At 38.1% G+C, this 18437-nt stretch overlaps 1 protein-coding gene across 2 annotated transcripts in view; it reads left to right on the forward strand.

Moving 5' to 3' along the window:
- The window catches only part of ddx31 (DEAD (Asp-Glu-Ala-Asp) box polypeptide 31), an 89765-nt gene that overhangs the window by 49945 nt on the left and 21383 nt on the right, over positions 1-18437 (forward strand). For both annotated transcript variants that reach the window (XM_043720330.1, XM_043720329.1), the window contains exons 18-19: positions 11956-12064; positions 17026-17209. In XM_043720330.1, coding sequence (XP_043576265.1) covers positions 11956-12064; positions 17026-17209 — 293 coding nt within the window. The remainder of the gene's footprint in view (positions 1-11955; positions 12065-17025; positions 17210-18437) is intronic.

Below are 18437 nucleotides of genomic sequence, written 5' to 3' on the forward strand. Positions count from 1 at the left end.
GTGGGGATGGAGGTGATAGGTCAGAGAGGAGGGTGGAGTGGATAGGTAGAAAGAAAGGCAGGTAGGATAAGTCATAGGGACAGTGCTGAGCTGGAAGTTTGGAGCTGGGGTGAGGTGGGGGAAGGGGAAGGGGAAATGAGGAAAGTCTCCATGACTTGTCCTACCTGCCTATCTTCCTTTCTACCTATCCACTCCACCCTCCTCTCTGACCTACCCCCCCCTCCCCCACCCCCCATTCACCTATTGTACTCTATGCTACTTTCTCCCCAGACCCCCCCCCCATTTATCTCTCCACCCTGCAGGCACTCTGCCTCTATTCCTGATGAAGGGCTTTTGCCCGAAACATCGATTTTCCTGCTCCTCTGATGCTGCCTGAACTGCTGTGCTTTTCCAGCACCACTCTAGTCTAGAATCTACTTCAAAGAAGAGTAGATGAGTTATTTCAAGTAATGTATCCATTATGTATCCCTAACCAGCATCAGTTCAAAAAAAGCAAATATTCTGATCATTATCACATTGTTTTGGAGGAAACATGACAGCAAGGTATCACATTACAACAATGACAACAGTTCAGAAGTGTTTCACTGGATGACCTGAGGCTGGGAACAGTGGTATGTAAATGCAGGCCTTTCTTTTGTCCCTGTGGGATCAAAAATGATTTACATGATCTGGCTGGAGCTAAGTTATTTCAGGTGTTGACATTGTAGGTGCAATTTCCTAATCCCTGGGAGGCGGCCAGTAAGTAAAAAAATTAGGCAAGCTTTTTCTTAGAGTAAAATCCATACCCTCCTTGCCACTTTTTTTGCAATTAAGGGTTGGATGACAAAGACCAAGGGAGGCTTTCTTGACTTGCCAGCCATTGAGGCACTTAACTGGGTGATTAATGTCTATTTAATTACCTTAACTTGTCACTTGCCAACCTGGGAGCTAGTGGCCTAGTGGTATCATTGCTAGACTACTAATCCAGAGACCCAGGCAAAACATTGTTTGAAAAACCCATCTGGTTCACTAATATCTTTTAGGGAAGGAAATTGTTGTCCTTAACTAGTCTGACCTACATGTGATCCCAATGTGGTTGACTCTTAACTGCCCTCTGAGCAATTAGAGATGGGCAATAAATGCTGGCTTAGCCAACGATGCCCAAGTACCCATAAACAATTTGTCTTAAAAAGATGTGAGAACGTGGCTGGTTTCCTGACTGAGAGACCATGATGACCTGACTGCCAAGTTAGAGGAGGAGTATTCCAATTGCCACAGTGTGGAGGCAAGAACATGTTTAAACTTATCTTCTCACCGCTGGATCACCTCTGGCCAATTATGGCTGTGCATCACCACATAATACACTTGCTTCATACAAAAATGTGAAATTTCCACCCAAAGGATTTATTGTATCTAAACTGTAGAAAATGTGTCTTGTGACCAGGAGATGAATGAGCTTGCTGTTCATTATTTTGTAGTCTGTGAAAGGGCTCCATTCTGGATTATATAGAACTGTGAAGAAGGTCCCTTTAAAAGGAAAAATGATTTGCCCATTTTTAATTGTTGAAGACTGTGTCTTGGAAGTTCTGTACATGAACTTCTAGAAATCTACATCAGCACAATCATAGAGTCATCGTGCATAAGAAATGAAACGTTTTGACAGTTACCCCTGGTAAGGTTGTGACTTGGTGTTAAGGGAAAGCAGTCACCTTTCCAGAAGCTATTCTCCTCCACATTCTTGCCATTTTGGTAATCTCTCACTGCTTTGGGTATAATCCCAAGGTGATGGAATAGATGTGACTCATATTCTCAATGAGCAAATGTGCACCAACATGTGTAAGTAATGCTGAATGCCTTTCTCTTTTCATATAACTGTAAGTGTGGTTTCCTTAATTTACAAATGATTTTGGAAACCTGGTTCCCTTGACGCTGGTTTAGCCATTCATTTTTACAAACAGTAAACCTGCAGTATGTGTGAATAAACTCAGAAGTTGAAGTTTCTGACTGAAATGGTTCTTAATGAATGAGAAGAATTATTGATTCTACTGCATTTTTTTTGGAATGTTAAGTTTCAACTCCTGTTCCAGCCCCCACCAGTGCATTGTTACCTGATAAGGTTATCCTGTATCAAAGTATCAAACTGAATAAAAATATTTTCAAGTATAAAGATGTTAAAACTGAATTGCATTCTGCTGTGGTATCAAAACCAAAGTCATCATAAAGAAGCTGAAACTACACTGTAGATATGTAAAATAGAATTTACAACACAGCAAAAGGCACTTGACCCGACTTGTCTTTACCTCATGAAACTTCATTTAACCCTCCATCTAATCCTATCAGCATAATCTATTTGTTTCCCCTCCATTTCAAAAAAAATAATGCATCTGAATGTGATTGATGCTTTATGCTCTATATTGCCCATTTCTAATTGCCTTAGTCTGTGTATTTTTCCGAGAAGAGGAAACCTCTGAACCTTAGAGGACACACACTAGCAAAGCTTTCACTTGCACCCTCTACCAAGCACAGAAACTCTCACCTGCAATGAGAATCTGGATTAGAATTGGGATCACAATCTGGTGAGCACATCACTGAAACAATCCTGTAGCTGGTTGAAGCAGAAACATCTCAGATCTGTGGCATCAGAGGATCACTGAGTCTAGGGCTTTACTCAGCCCAAGGCAGATTTGCACATTTGGCTGTCTTCATGGTCAGGTTAGCAACTGCCATGGAGAGCCAGGTCCAGCAAACATTATCTGCTGATGTGCAAATGGACCTACACTCTAGAAGTGCTGAGCATTAATGTCAAGGTGAGAGGGAAACAAGAGATCTGTATCTAACTCCAATGCCACTTTCTCTCCATTGCTCATGTCGTTACCAGTGACAGGAAAATTTAGGAATCTTTCAACTTGTCACTCAGCAGTCTTCTTGACCCTGTTTACTTCAACAGCTTTAAACCGGAACCCTTCCATCTTGTGCTGAGTAGTTATTTTTCTTTCTTTTGTTTTGCTTTTCTTTGTTTCTTTTTATTTAATCCCTTCATGTTGCATTCAAATATTTTTTACAAAGCAATTCATACCTTATTTAGACACAACCTTTGTTTCTCCATTATCATTCTTTATGATTGTTGCCTCATGAAATCTTTGGATTATTTAATTTCCCCTGATTTCCAGCTTACCACAGCCTTTCATTTTGTGCTTCCTACATTTCTGTTCTCTTCAGTTCTGATGAAAGTTCATCAGTTTGAAACATCAACACTATTTCTCTCCACTGATGCTCCCTGGCCTCCTGTGGTTTTCCATCCTTTTAGTTCTTTCTTCAGCTTTCCAGCATCCACAGTATTTTGTCTTTGTGTTGGAAATCATGAATCTTGGAGGTTCTGTGAAATAGTCTTAGGGAGTTACCAGAATGGATAATGTACATGGTGCACTCTATAACCATAATTACACCAGTGCTGAAGGGAGTGAAATAAAAACAGAAGCTGCTGGAGAAATTCCAGTCTAGCAGCAGCTGTTGAGAGAGAAACAAATTTAATATTTTGAGGCCTCTATGACTCTCGTTTGGAACAAAGAGAGTAATTTTTTTTAAAAGTGCTGGCTGCTTTGTCTTCAGTAATGGTGATTTTTTTTTTGTTTTGTCAGTGATGGTGTAATCCAGACAATCAGAAAGTATTCTGTCATATTCCTGACTTGTGTCTTGGATTTAATAGGAAGGCGTTGAGAAATCAGGAGCTGTGTCACTTATTGCAAAATACCTAGCCTCTGATCTACTCTTGTTATCACAGTATTCATGTGAACACTGGTCCAGTAAAGTTGCTGGTGGAAGTTGATGCCAGGCTGTTGATGTTGGAAGATTTCACAACCATTGAATTTTAACGATGGTTGTTAGACTCTCTTATTAGTGATGGCCATTGCTTGTATAACACACACGTTGCTTGCTATATAACAATAGTGTAGTAAGGATCAATTTGACAAATTAATGAGAAGATTTCAGATAATAGAACAATAGTTTATTTCATATGCACATATGGAGAGGAGGCCTTAATATTGACTTTTAAAGCTCGCTTTGGGTTACAGAACACCTTCAAACTTTTTGCAAAAGATTACAACACACCTATTACACTTCTGACTTCAATATCCATTTGTCTCGTGTTATTGTTGTTTACTTACAGCCTTTCATAGACATTGTCAGTACCTCATCCAAGGCCTCCGATTGTGTGGCTTCTACACTACCAGCCTCAATGTTCTGAATGTCTTGTCTGTTATTTATTTCTCTACTCGCTTTGCTTGTTACTGACTATATGGTCAAAGCTTTTACCCTTGACTAACTTAATCCTTTCAAGCACAAATACAAATGTTGTCCAGATCCTGCTGCATGCAAACACAGACTGCTTTGTTATCATGGGAATTGCAAATCGAACTGAACAATCATCAGCAAACCTCTCCAGTTCATGTGCTTATTTAGTTTTCCTTTAAATGCATCAGTGCAATTCACCTAAACTAGTAGTTAGTTGCACATTTTACCACTGCGTCACAAAGCATGGAAACGGACACTTGGGTTCAACCTGTCCATGCCAACTAGATATCTGGCCCATTTCCCTCAACCCTTCCTATTCATGTACCCATCCGGATTCCTTTTAAATGTAATTCTATCCGACTCCACCACATCCTCAAGCAGCTCGTTCCATACACGCAAGATGCTCTGCATGAGCCAGTTGCCCCTCCGGTCCGTTTTAAATCTTTTCCCTCTCTTAAACCTGTGCCCTCTAGATTTGGATTCCCTGACCTGAGGCAAAAGACCTTGGCTATTCACCCTATTCATCCCGCGCGCCCCCCCCCCCCCCTTGATTTTATAAACCTCAATAAGGTCACCCCTCAGCTCCTGCTCCAGGGACAATAACCCCAGCCTCTCCTTTTAGCTCAGACCTTCCAGTCCTGGCAACATTCTGGTAAATTTTTTTCTGCATCCTCTCAAGTTTAATAACATTGTTTTCCTGTAGAATGGTGACCAGTATTGTCCGCAGTTTTCACCAATGTCCTGTCTAGCTGCAACATGCCATCCTAACTGCTGTACTCAATGGTCTGACCAATGAAGGCAAGCATTACAAGTGCCATCTTCACTACCCTACTTGCAACTCCACTTTCAAGGAACAGCGCACCTGCACCCCAAGATCTCTTTGTTTGGCAACACACGCTAGGGCCCTACTATCAAGTACATAAGTCCTGCCCTGCTGTGCCTTACCAAAATGCAACACCTCACATTTATCTAAGTTGAACGTCATCTGCAATTCCTCAGCTCGTTGGCCCATCTGAGGTAATCATCTTCATTGTCCACTACACCACCTATTTTGGTGTCATATGCAAATTCACTAACCAAATCTCCTATTCACATCCAAATTATTTTAATAAATGATGGAAAGTAGTGGGTCCAGCACCAATGCTTGTGGGACACTGCTGAACACAGGCAGAAAAGCACTTTTCTGTCTCCTACCTTTTAAGTCAATTTTGTATCCAGTTGGCTAACTCCCCCTAGATCCCGTGTGACCTAACCTTACTCACCAGTCTATCATGCAGAGCCTTGTCAATCGCTTTGCTGGTCAATATAGACAACATCTACTGCTCTGCCTTCATTAATCTTCTTTGTCGCCTCTTCAAAACTAAACGTAATCAAGTTAGTGAGACATGGTTACCCAAAGTCATGTTGATTATCCCTAATCAGTCCTTGCCTTTCAAAATGCATGTAAATCCTGTCTATCAGAATCCGCTCCAAGAACTTACCCACCACTGATACAAGGTTCACTAGTCTAGAGATCAATGGCTTTTCCTTACAGCCTCTCTTAAATAATGGCACCATGCTGGCCAGCCTTCGGTCTTCCAGCACCTCACTTTGTTCCATATACACATCCCTCTCTATGTGGGGAAAAAGTTGCCTCTCAGGTCCTTTTTTGATTCTTTCCCCTTTCACCTCTAGTTTTTGACTCCTCTACCCTCGAGGGAAAAGACCTTGGCTATTCATCTTACTTAAGCCTGTCATGATCTTATAAACCTCTACAATCTCACCCTTCAGCCTCCTGCGCTCCTGAGACAAAATGTCCCAACCTCTACTTGTATTTCAGACCTTCCAGTCTTGGTAACGTCCTTGTAAAACTTCTTGCAACCTTTCTAGTTTAATAGCTTCTTTCCAATAGCCGGGCAACCAAAGTTGTACACACTACTCCAAGTGTGGTCTTACAAATGTCTTTTACAACCATAACATGTCCCAGCTCCCATACTCCAATGCTGTGACCAATGAAGGCAAGCATGTCAAATGCTGCATTCACCATCCTGTCTACTTCTGATGCCATTTCCAAGGGACTGTGTATCTGCACCCCTAGGTCTCTAATTAAAAACATTCTCCAGGGTCCTCTTTAGGGAAAGAAGTTTCCCACTGAATTCCCTATTCAGTTTCATTGGTAACTATCTTATAATTGTGACCCCTAGTTTTGGTCCCCTCACAAGTGGATACATCTTCCCTACATCTAGTTGTCCAGCAGCTAATAATGGAAAAGCTTCAGGCGGGTTATATTTTGAAATTGTTTCAGAATAACCTGTGTCTTTGTCAAATGTTTTTGCCTAATCTAATGGCTAAAATAAACACCTGTGGGTTAATAAGGCTATGCTAAACATGGCAATGCATCCAGAAAAATAAGTAAACCCCCTGTGAGAGTAAGCTGTGGTGTGTCAAAGACAAACAAATGGGGAAAAGAGATAGTAGGTCGCTTGGCTATAATTAACTTGAAACTTCACCTATTCTTCTTTGATACACATCTTGGTGTACTGCTATCCTATTTGGATAGAAGTTTGTCTACCATCATCATACAAGAACTTTTAAGTACATAGGTAACTCAGAATGTTAAATGCATGTATTTTTTTCCCAGTAAACAGCATACTCCACTAGTCTACAAATAATGGGCGAGCAGGCAGGCTGGTACTTCTGCACTACATTAGCACTGCTTGGGCTGATTACTGCTCTGTTTCCGATCTTGTCTATTTGGAAGTAACTATCTTATGGCTTGAGCACACTCGCATGGAGCACATGTGACAAGAATCTCCATGTACAAGAAGTTGAGAGAACAAATCCTCTTTTTCCTATTGCTTGGCATTTTTCTTTCCTTTTTAAAAGCAAATGTTCTCTATCGCCAGGATTGAGAAAGAAACAGACTGAACACACAGGCGTGCTCGGCGGGAATCCCTTTGGCTGACATCACTCTATTACGTCCGCTTCATTGTTTCCCACAGCAAATGGCTTACCTTCAGGACTCTACAGAGGTGCAATTAAAAGGCGATTATTTTAAAAACCAATTTGTAGGGAAATCATAGTAGTACCAGGAACCCATCTAGGGATAAGTACTTGCCCATGCAGTTGCATTTTCCAATAAGAAAATCCTATTCCAGTCACATGCTATCTGTTTGTTACTGCTATCATTCTTTCCTTGTCATCTGGGATGTGTCTTTCATGGAAGCAGTTTAATTGACTCAACCTTGCAAGTACACGGGAATGTTTATTTTTAATTATCTAAATTTCTTTCTGATTAACTATGTGTAGGATAACCACCAGTTTCCACAGGTACTTAACCTAAATTTTCCAAGTTTATTTGATATTGAGAATTTGCAATGTTTAAAAAGTCGATTTAGCAAAACTGTTATCCTAACAATTGACGTCAGTGCAAAATAGTGTTATCAAGTTTTCCCATTTGGGAAGAATGTTGATGAGTCCAAGCTTGTTTCCTTCACTGATTGTAATTATCTATTTTAATTTTACTGAATACCTTTTATGTTCTGATATTCATTTTGTCTTGGACTCCCTGCTTTTAAAAGAACTAGGGACTTAATACTTGTCTTGGACTCCCTGCTTTTAAAAGAACTAGGGACTTAATACTGTTTGGCCTTAATTTATTTTTGTTGAATAAAGGAAGTTTGTTGAAACAAACATGAATCATATTTTCAAAATGCTGAACAGAATTCATAATATAAATCTAACGAGTCACATTAGTTTGGCTGGTCAGTAAGGAGCTGGAAAACATGCATTTAATATTTAGGCAGCTTCAGTTGGAGGCTAGGGGATTCTCTCCCTCAGTGCTACAGAATGGTGTATTTGTGGAAAACTCTCCAAACAAAAGCAATTAGTTGTATTGTAATTTAGTTCGCAATTTAGAGAGAAAAATGACAAAAAGAATAAATGGGGTTGTAGTTAAATGTGGGATTGAAAATTTTAAGGATTACAAAAAAGTAATGATCCAGCATTTCTTGTCCAGTGATTGTTCCTGCATGGCTGGACTGGTTCTGAAAAGCAACAGCCCACAGTTAAATAATAAAGTTTGTGAATTTAACATCATGGTCTTGAGATTTAATTTCAAATTTCAACAAAGTTGCACTCACAGTAGGTAGACTTTGAGGATATACAGATCAGATATTTGATCAAAATACTATTACCTATTAATCAAATGTTTTTGCAGTCCTGTTTTTGCTTAAGTAATGAATTTGCCCTCAAGTCTGTCAAGTCCGGAATGAGGCAGTCTATCTCTGCATTATAAAAGAAGCATCAATTTGGCCTAATGGTCTTTCTGAACTCCATTTTTTGGGGGTCTTCAATGTGTTTATTCAGTTGGTGATGCAGGCTGCTTAATGCATAAGTGGAATTAATATTCAGCAATATATATTCATTGGATCACTTATGGCTGACTAGCTCCAATAGCTTTAAGATAATATTGAGTTGCACTTTGTAGGGTTTTTTTCTACTAACAGCATTAAATATTCTATTAATTGCAAAGGAAGATTCTTGGTTTATTTCAAGAAAAACAATCCATATTAGAAGGTAATTTTTGTACCATGATTAAGATCAGCTGAATTAATGTTGAGTAGTTTAGTTTATTCCATTCTATTGACCTGATGTAATTCTGATAATCCGATGTAATGTTCTGGTCATTTAAAAAAGCAAGACTTGATCTTTACTTATAAAGCACAATTTTTTGACTTCCTATCGTATCCTTAAAATGTGTTGAATTATAGCTCACACCCTCTTTATTGTAAAGTTAAGACCAGTACTATTTTAATTACTCAAGTTTTTCTGAGAAATTAAGCTTCAGACTTTAATTTGTGGGCTGCTGTCACTTGCCTCCCCAGAATTTAATGTGCACTGCTGGAGTTCAGTAGCTAGAGCAGCTGGGCTGGGCCTGCTACATTAAACAAGTATCAACTGATTCTCTTTGTAATTGAATGTTGTATTGATTGATGAAATGACAAATTGAGTATTTAGATACATTAAGCCATCAAAATTGGACTGCTGTACTTCCTGGTTAAGTGCATTATGATAAAACAGCACCCTACTATTGAAAGTAAAACATTTCAATACTCAAGTTACTGAAATTTTATCTGGAAAGAACATTCACGAATGTCCAAATTAATTGCATTTATGTAATTAATAATTTGTTTTAATGAATTATAATTAATTGGGCACTTAAAGATTCTGTGCACACATTTAAACATATACACACAGCTTTATTCACTGGGTCCCTGGTTTATGTTGTTCATTTGGCTGGAAATTAAAATAAAGGTTACCTTTTTCACCCTTTGGAAACTCAATGTCAAAATTCAGCTTTGTACTGATTGCATTATATCTACATCACCCGAAGGTTGAAATGGTCCAACATTATTTTTCCTCATGTGGAAAATACAAATTGCCATATTAACACTGTGCAGTTCAAAAGGTTGTGTGTTTCTTCTTTACATTGTATGACACTTAAGAGTGCAATTTGTACAGTATAACAGCCCTGTATGTGCTTTTTTTCCTGTTTGTGCTCCAATAAATGGAGTGAGCATTACTTCTATTAGTACTGTTGTTGAATGCTTGAACTAAACAATGAAAGTTAATTTAAAAGTCATGTTTCCATTTCAACAGCTGAAGTTGTTGAAATAGAGGACAATATGGTTGTGTTGTTTTGCTAACGTTGCTATGACATTGAGTCCTGGATTGTGGCTATGATCTTCCTTGTGCATTTGGCTCCAATTGCTATTGCACTGTTGGGAAAAGACAAGGCTGTTCCCCATGTTATGTGAAATAACAGAGAGCTTTTATCAATGGAATTTTCGCGTCACCTGTAAATCTCTTTGCGACCCATTTCTTTGTCAAAAACAGAAGAGGTGAGAAATATAAAGGAGCAGATATAATACATACATGTAACCTCATTTTGCTTATGGTGCAGGTAATGTTTTTCTTGCTGTTTTGTCTCCTTTATCAGGGTTTAAAGTTTGAAAGGTGCTCGGTTTTTGTCTTGGTTTGGCAAAATTAGCAATTGTAGAGTGCGTCGCTGCCAGTTGTATTTTCACCTTAACTAACTTCCATACATAATCACAATCCAGGAGGGCTCACTCGATCAAGCGAGTAGCAAGCAAGTGTTTCTTTTCCTCCTCTAATACAATAGAATTGAGTGCCAGTCTTGCTATTGCCTTTAGTGAAATAAGCTAACAGCACAGATGCAAGATCAGACCTTCAACTTTCTGATCTGCTGGACTGAATACTGTTTGTTGAAAACTACACTAGGCGGCGCCTATAACCACAGAGCTATCAAAGCTATTGCATATCTTTTCTAACTTATACTGATATGTGGTCTGGTATGGTCAGTTACCCTGTCATTTTGATTATTTTAAGGTTTTATGTCAAAAATGCGAACAGATTAACTTTCCATAGGCATTCCTTAAGTGAAGGATTGTAGAGAAAGTGCGAAGCATATGCGTCTGATATTTATTCTCTCTAATTACAGTATTAATAGGATCATGTGAAATGTCATTGGCTGATTTTTTTTAAGTGGGGAAAAATGTTATAACTAGGCAATAATAGATGTTTTGTAAGTCGTAGTGTATATGCAATTATCAAAGTACTGTGTAGCACCTCATGCTAAAGGTGATTTGTTTTCGTCAGAGTCATTAAAATTAGAACAGTTTTTGTTACTAACCAATCTTCAACTGTGTGTGAAGGGCTTAAATCCAATTCTGTATCCCAGACAAATATCACTTGCAAGTCTCTGATTAGACCCAATTTCTGCTGCAATCCCCAGTAAGCTCTTAGCTCTTGATGGAGGCCACCTTCAATATAAAAGTGGTTATTAGCAATCTAAGACTTTTCCGCCAGTCAACCCCCTTGATCTATTCAAAGGCGTGTAACATGTTGTATACAATATCCAGCTCTGGGATCAGCAGCCGAATCTGTGTTTGCTCAGTGCTCAGAAGGATTTCCACTCTTATTTGGTACTGGCTGCTGAGTTCAATCTCTAGCCAGCAACTGTTACACTTTCTCATTAATTTTAAACAGTAAAAAGGGAAGAAAACACATACCTTCCATTATTAAAATTTTTTATTCCTTTAATAACATGATGCTAAGTCCTCAGGGAAAGGTCAATCATCCTTTAAAAAGTAATTTGACATTCATATTAAAAGCTGAGAAATTGCAAGAGACACTAGGTAGGAGTTGTTGCAGTCCACAAATAACACCAAGCTCTCTTATTCAGTGTGATCTTTAGCTACATTATATTATTTCTTTTTCAGTAATATTGAAAGGATTAACCTCCGTGCCCCTTTGTGATTATACTGTCATTTTCTTGTTATTGAATCTGCTATAAACCCGTCCATTATTTCTCCCTGAAACACTCCTTGTTTAGTTAACCCTTCAAGAACAACAGTGCTGTTTGTCAATTAGAATTCAAGTCTAACACCACCTATGATTACTAATTTAATTTTTAAAGTGCTTAGGGGACACTGACTAAAGAAACATTGTTTGATTTGGTGTATCTCTATCTGCATTTACTTTAGGAATAAGAATTTGTAATTGTAGCAGATTTTGCCTTGCATGTAGGATAACCCAGATGCATTCTGTAAGCTTCAAAAATAATTGAACTTGAATAGTTAAACAACAGTTTTATTTTCATATATATATATATATATACAGTTGGAAGCCACTATATTGCAAGAACTAAGAGAATCAGCAACAACCTTGCAAAAAGAGTATGAGAACTATGTCCATTCAACTGAAGAAACCCTTCTGCAAGCCAAGAAAGGTTAGTTGTCATCAATTCTTTAATTTCTAACACTGAAACCATTGGTGTTTATTCATTAGCAAGTGTGAATTAGAGCTGGTTGTAGCTGGAGATATTTCTTCAGTTCATAACTAATGAAAAAGCTTGTGCTTAACGTTTTTAGTATGCAGTATAGACATGGAATAGAACAATTTAATATCCAAACTTCTTACAAAGTATAAAACTGAAAAAAGAATGATGGTTACAGTAACAAGTTCACAAGTCCCAAGTAATTCATTGATTATTTAAAGTGAATGAGTCAAGTTTCTGAAACAGAACTAAGTTATTCCATAACAGTCGTTGTTTGCACATGCCTTGCCAAAATTTTTGCAAGACATGTTTTATTAGTACTGAGCAAACTGTTTGATTTGTTGCAATTGCAAGTAGTTCAGAACCAATTACTCAACTGGCCGCATTCATGCAGCCAAATTGCATCATATTTACAATCATCCTGTTGGTTATAATCTGATCAAAATTAGGCAATCGTGTTATTAATATTTATCCCATCTACATTTATTGGTAAGGCAAACAATTTTATCTCTCTTTCTAAATGTACTGGCTATAGAAAATGTACAGTGTCAAGTTTTTGGCCAAGATTTATTTTACTTTACAGTCCCTACCAGAACAATATATGACTCTCTCCAGCATAGTTTCAAAGCAGTATCTCCTGAATTGAAGCAGGCAAATATTTTTGAAATAACATATTTATTCTTAATTTTTGAAAGCCTTGTTTACATGACTTCCTGCGATTACCTCGTAACTCTGGATAAATTTCAGGTAATCTGAAATGGAGAAGACGAGAAAATAAGATGGCACAGAACGTTTACTGATAGATTATCCTGAAATTACATGAACAGAAATGTTGTACCATTTGATGCAATACATGTTCAGCTAAATTGACATTTACAAATTATATACAAGCATGGAATGTTATATTTGTATTTGAGTAATATATAATGTATGTAGCGTGTTGTGAACAGTTTAATATTCCTTTAATTAGGGCTTGTTACTAAACGATACTTTAAACGTTAAGGCCAGAAAGTGTTCTGGTTGTTTTATTTTTAAATATTGTAGACACAATTGGTGTCATCTAACATTGTCAGAAAGCAGTTATCTTGCTGGTAGTAACCCTTGCTAGTTGAATTTTTCCCTTCCCAGTTTTCTTTCATACTTGGTCCAGAATTCCTTCTGCCATGGCTATCCTCAATTGCACAGAGCAGGACTGAGATCTAAGACCTGCCTGGTCTGAATGGTTCAGTTCTGCACTAAGCAATACTTACACTGACTTTGCTATTGTGGGAGTCTTTATTTTAAGATGAAATAAAGGCAGCCTTGCTGCAAAGCGAGGAAGTATTGAAATCAAAATAAATTTGATGTGCCCTCTGCTTGTGTGTAAATTCTGACTGGGAAAGTGTTTCATTTCCCACTCTAACCATCCCTGATCTAAAAGAGTTCATGTGCGCGATATAAAAAAAAGTGAATGAATTATTTAAGTGCTTAGAAGGCATTGCAGCTTTAACTCGGATGGTATTGATCTGAAATAAGCGCACTTTTCCTTGTAAACAGAGCTTTAAAATATTCCCTCGGTCCTGTCAGCCACAAATCCATAAGATGACACAATTTATTACTGTTCATAAACACTGATGTGCCCCAGCTCTCACTCAATTCTAGTTAAACTTTGTGTAAACAGGTTTTCATTTGAAGTTCTTCACAGCAGAAAATGTTTTGACAGCAGTCCATTGTCACTATAGTTTTTCAAATGTATTTTTCTAAATCTAATATTATAAGCTTGATTTTAAACTAGCTGTTTCAGGATTAATTTGTATTCTATCTTACTGTATTTTTACTTAATCATCAACTCATTTCCTTTCAGAAGATTATCTGTTTCCTGTGCCTTAATACTTCTGTTGTATTAGAATTGATTTCCCATTTTATATGCATCTATTCAGCATATTCACAGCTTAACTGTGAGTTGGCACAGTGGCTCAATGGTTAGCACTGCTGCCTCACAGCGCAAGGGACCCAGGATTGAATCCAGCCTTGGGTGACTGTCTGTGTGGAGTTTGCACATTCTCCCTGTGTCTGTGTGAGTTTCCTCCCACAGTCCAAAGATGTGCAAATCAGGTGAATTGGCCTTGTTAAATTGCCCATTGTGTTCAGGGACGTATAGGTTAGGTGCGTTAGTTAAGGGAAATGTAGAGTACTAGGGTAGGGAAATGGTTCTGGGTGGATTACTCTTCAGAGGGTCGGTGTGGACTTGTTGGGCCAAATGGCCTGTTTCCACACTGTAGGGGGTTCTATTCTATAACTGTAATATGAAGTTGTTAGAATTCTTCCAATTAGAAGGAGCCCATTTTCAATCATTTAAAGCTCCACCCCTTCAGTAGTTATCCCATTAAGTCCCAAATATATTGTATAACAGATAGCATTATGCTTTTAATGCAAGTGATGCCATTTTCTGTGCAATTGACCACTCTCTAATTGCTATCTCAGGTAATAATTTGTGCATCCAGTACTGGAGAAGTTAGAGGCAGAGAAAGAACTCTGGTCCAACATTGGTACAGCAAATATTTTATTAACATATGGGATTAGGAGTGTGTTTGTTGATCAAGAGGTTCACATAATCAATGTAAAAAAAACACACTAACTAATGCAGGGAGTATACCCATCACTGTTATACTTTATTTATGGCATAAATCACTTAAATAATAATACAGCTTTGCCTTAAATAAAACTTGTTGGCAGAGGCTTTTCTCACTTGCACCCTCAACTGACTACTCGAACATCATGGAGACCACAATAATACAGTAAACTTCTGGTATTTCAGATGTATGATTTTTGCCTGTTTATCAACTGTGCTGGTGAAAACAACATTTGTTGTGTAAACTCCAATATCAGGACATCATTCTTGTTGTGTTACTATAGATTCATATTAATTGACTGAATAAGCATATTGAATTCTGGATAGGCTTGTGCTTCCATCCCCTATAGATATTGACCATCTCTTTAAACATTTTACAGAATCCAGGAAAAAAGACTGATCCAATCACTATATTGCAGTTCAATCCCAGGTCCCAAAATTGAAAAATTTGGGAATGAATTAGATAATTCTGAAAATGGCATGGGAATAGTGATTTGACATTTAACATTTATCATTTGATGTAATATAAGTGCACACTGTCTTCATGCTGCCTGGTCATTTATGTGATTTCTGTGTGAAACAAGAGCTTGCAGTAATTAATTGGTTGTATTACTTAAATTGCTTTAAACTAAACCTGCCCTTAAAGGGAGAGTACTTTGTGACTAAACCAGGCCCAGGTAGTTTTTATTTTGTGAGCCAGTTCTCTGCTTGAAGGCAAGTCTAGCCCACAGCACTATGACCTCCACTGGGGCAGTTCAAGGGGGCAGACCCTCGATCTACTCATACTGGAACAGAGATCAAAATCTGTGCTGTTCATCCCAATCCAGTCCACATTTGCTAACCAGCCCCCATAAGAAATCCCAGTTATTGTAGCAACATACATGTTGTGATCCCGAACCGATACAAGCTAAAGACTTTTTCCAGTCCCATGGCTGACCAGGAATTATTTTCTGCACTTGCTGCCTATCATTGATGGAAAGATTTATAAGTTGATATTCAACTTGTTTGCCTGTCCTAGGGAACCTGGTGCAAGACTTGAAACTGGAGCTTCTGAGACGTGACCACTGTATCACAAACTTATTCCTTATTGTTTCTGATATCTATTAATCTAAAATCTAAGAAATTTCTACCTTGTGAAAGCCATGTGCAAAAAACTAAGGGAGGAGTTCAGCACCGATAACTGTTAAAGTACTTGCATTGTTGGGTGCAATGTGAGTAGATTGTGAATCCCTCCTATTTTACTGCATGTGATTCCAAAAGGGGACAGTGGAATTTGGAAGTAACTTTTTTTACTTTCTGTTAAAGAGCAATGTCCTATCTGCATTTTGTTTTTTTTTTTGGCTTTTAAATATCTATTTCTCTGTTTAGTTCTACAAGATAAATTACAATTCACCAATCTAACCAGTATATAGTTTATCTCTTTTGGTGTTGCTGACAGTCTAGGCCAAGTAAAAACTTTGGGTAGAGCAGGGAATGCCAATAGAATTCAACCTTTTGTTTTAAAGTAATAAAATCTACCTTCATGTTGCTATTTTGTTTTCTGTGCCCACATTTTTAATTCTGATGCTCTGAGTAATTACAGTCTCCTGCCAGCAATGATCTTCAGATTTTAAATATAATGGTCAGATTTTGCGATCAGTAGTATACTAAATCAACTAGCCATTCGTTGCATTCACAGTTGTTCACTGACTTTCTGTGGAGCTGGAACTTGCTGTGTTTTAAGAGAAATTTTTGATGCTACCACTCTGTCGGAAATCAGTGTGAATAAGTTTATGACCTCCTCCCTGAATAATCTAATATCATTGGTATATTGAGTTGACCTCCTCCCTGAATAATCTAATATCATTGGTATATTGAGTGATGTGATTATATCAAATATCATTACTAATTATTAACTTGGCTTGATATCATTCATTCAGTTTGAGAACACTAAGTTTTTAATAAAGTATTATGTTTGACATTCATGACATGTCAGTAGCAGACCATGTTACCTGAAACTCACTCAAAGGAGTGCTTCAAAAATTCTTCAGTCATAATTTTACTTCATATTTTTCATACATTACAATTTGGAATATAATTTCAGGTCCCTTGGGATTACTGTGTGCAACTGTGCAGGAATTTAAATCATTATCAAATTCACATACCACTTTTCTATTATAAATTGGGGTGTTGAATAATAGCAGTGAACCCTTCCAGGCTCTATTTAAAACACGTAGTGATACATTTCCATGTTTTGATGTATAATTGCTACCACAATATGGTAGCAACATGGAATACTAATCACATTTTAAACATTTTCTAGCATTGCAGTCATTCATTCGAGCTTATGCCACGTATCCAGCAAACCTAAAGTGTTTCTTCCATGTGAAGACTCTTCACCTTGGACACACTGCCAAGAGTTTTGGGCTTCGAGATGCTCCACAGAACCTCAGTAGCACAATAATGGCCAATCATTCCAAGAAGATTTTTAGACCAGGAGTAAAGAGGTAAGAACTTGACATTATCTAGGTGTACATTTATCAGGGGTTGCTATTGCTAACCTGGTGCTTGGTCACCATTTTTCATGTTATAATCAAGCCATTCCTGCTCTAAGATTGTGTTTTGACACTTGCAAGCATGATTTTATAGAGAGATAGAGATGTGGAAGGTTACTTTTCAGACCAGAGGCCTGTGACCAGTGGTATGCCACAAGGATCGGTGCTGGGTCCGCTGTTTTTCGTGCATTATATAAATGCTTTGGAAACTAACTTAAGAGGTATAGTTAGTAAGTTTGTGGATGTCACCAACGATGGAGATGTAGAGACAGCGAAGGAGGTTACCTTATAGTACAAGGAAATCTTGATTAGGTGAACCAATGGGCTGAGGAGTGGCAGATGGAGTTTAATTTAAATAAGTTTGAGTCCTGCATTTTGGAAAGGCAAATCAAGGCAGAACTTAGACACTTAATAAAGTGTGGAGTGTTGTTGAGCAAAGAGACCTTGCAGTGCAGGTTCATAGTTCCTTGAAAGTGGAGTTGCAGGTAGATAGGATCATGAAGGTAGTATTTGGTATGCTTTCCTTTATTGGTCAGAGTACTGAGTATAGGAATTGGGAGGTCGTGTTGTGGCTGTACAGGACATTGATTAGACCGCTTTTGGAATATTGTGTGTAATTCTGGTCTCCCTCCTATAGGAATGATGTTGTGAAACTTGAAGGGGTTCAGACAAGGATGTTGCCAGGGTTGGAGGGTTTGAGCTAGAGGGAGAGGCTGAATAGACTGGAGTTATTTTCCCTGGACTTTTGGAGGCTGTGGGGTGACTTTATAGAGATTTATAAAATGATGAGGGGCATGGATAGGGTAAATAGACAAGGGTAGGGAAGTCCAAAACTAGAGAGCTAGCAGAGAAAGTGGTGGAGGCTAGTGCAATTACTATAATTAAAAGGCATTTGGATGGGTACTTGAATAGGAAGGGATTAGATGGATATGGACCAACTGCTGGCAAATGGGACTAGATTAATTTAGGATATCTGGTTGGCATGGACAAGATGGACTAAATTCCATCTGCCACTCCTCAGCCCATTGACTTACCTGATCAAGATCTCCTTGTACTCTAAGGTAACCTTCCACCCTCTGTCTTCTACCTTTGAGTCCGTTCTGTATCCAAATGGCTTGTTCTCCCTGTATTTCATGTGATCAAACCTTGCTAACCAGTCTACCATGAGGAACCTTATTTT

The sequence above is a fragment of the Chiloscyllium plagiosum genome, chromosome 30, assembly GCF_004010195.1.
Source record: "Chiloscyllium plagiosum isolate BGI_BamShark_2017 chromosome 30, ASM401019v2, whole genome shotgun sequence".
Classification (NCBI taxonomy): Eukaryota; Metazoa; Chordata; class Chondrichthyes; order Orectolobiformes; family Hemiscylliidae; genus Chiloscyllium; species Chiloscyllium plagiosum.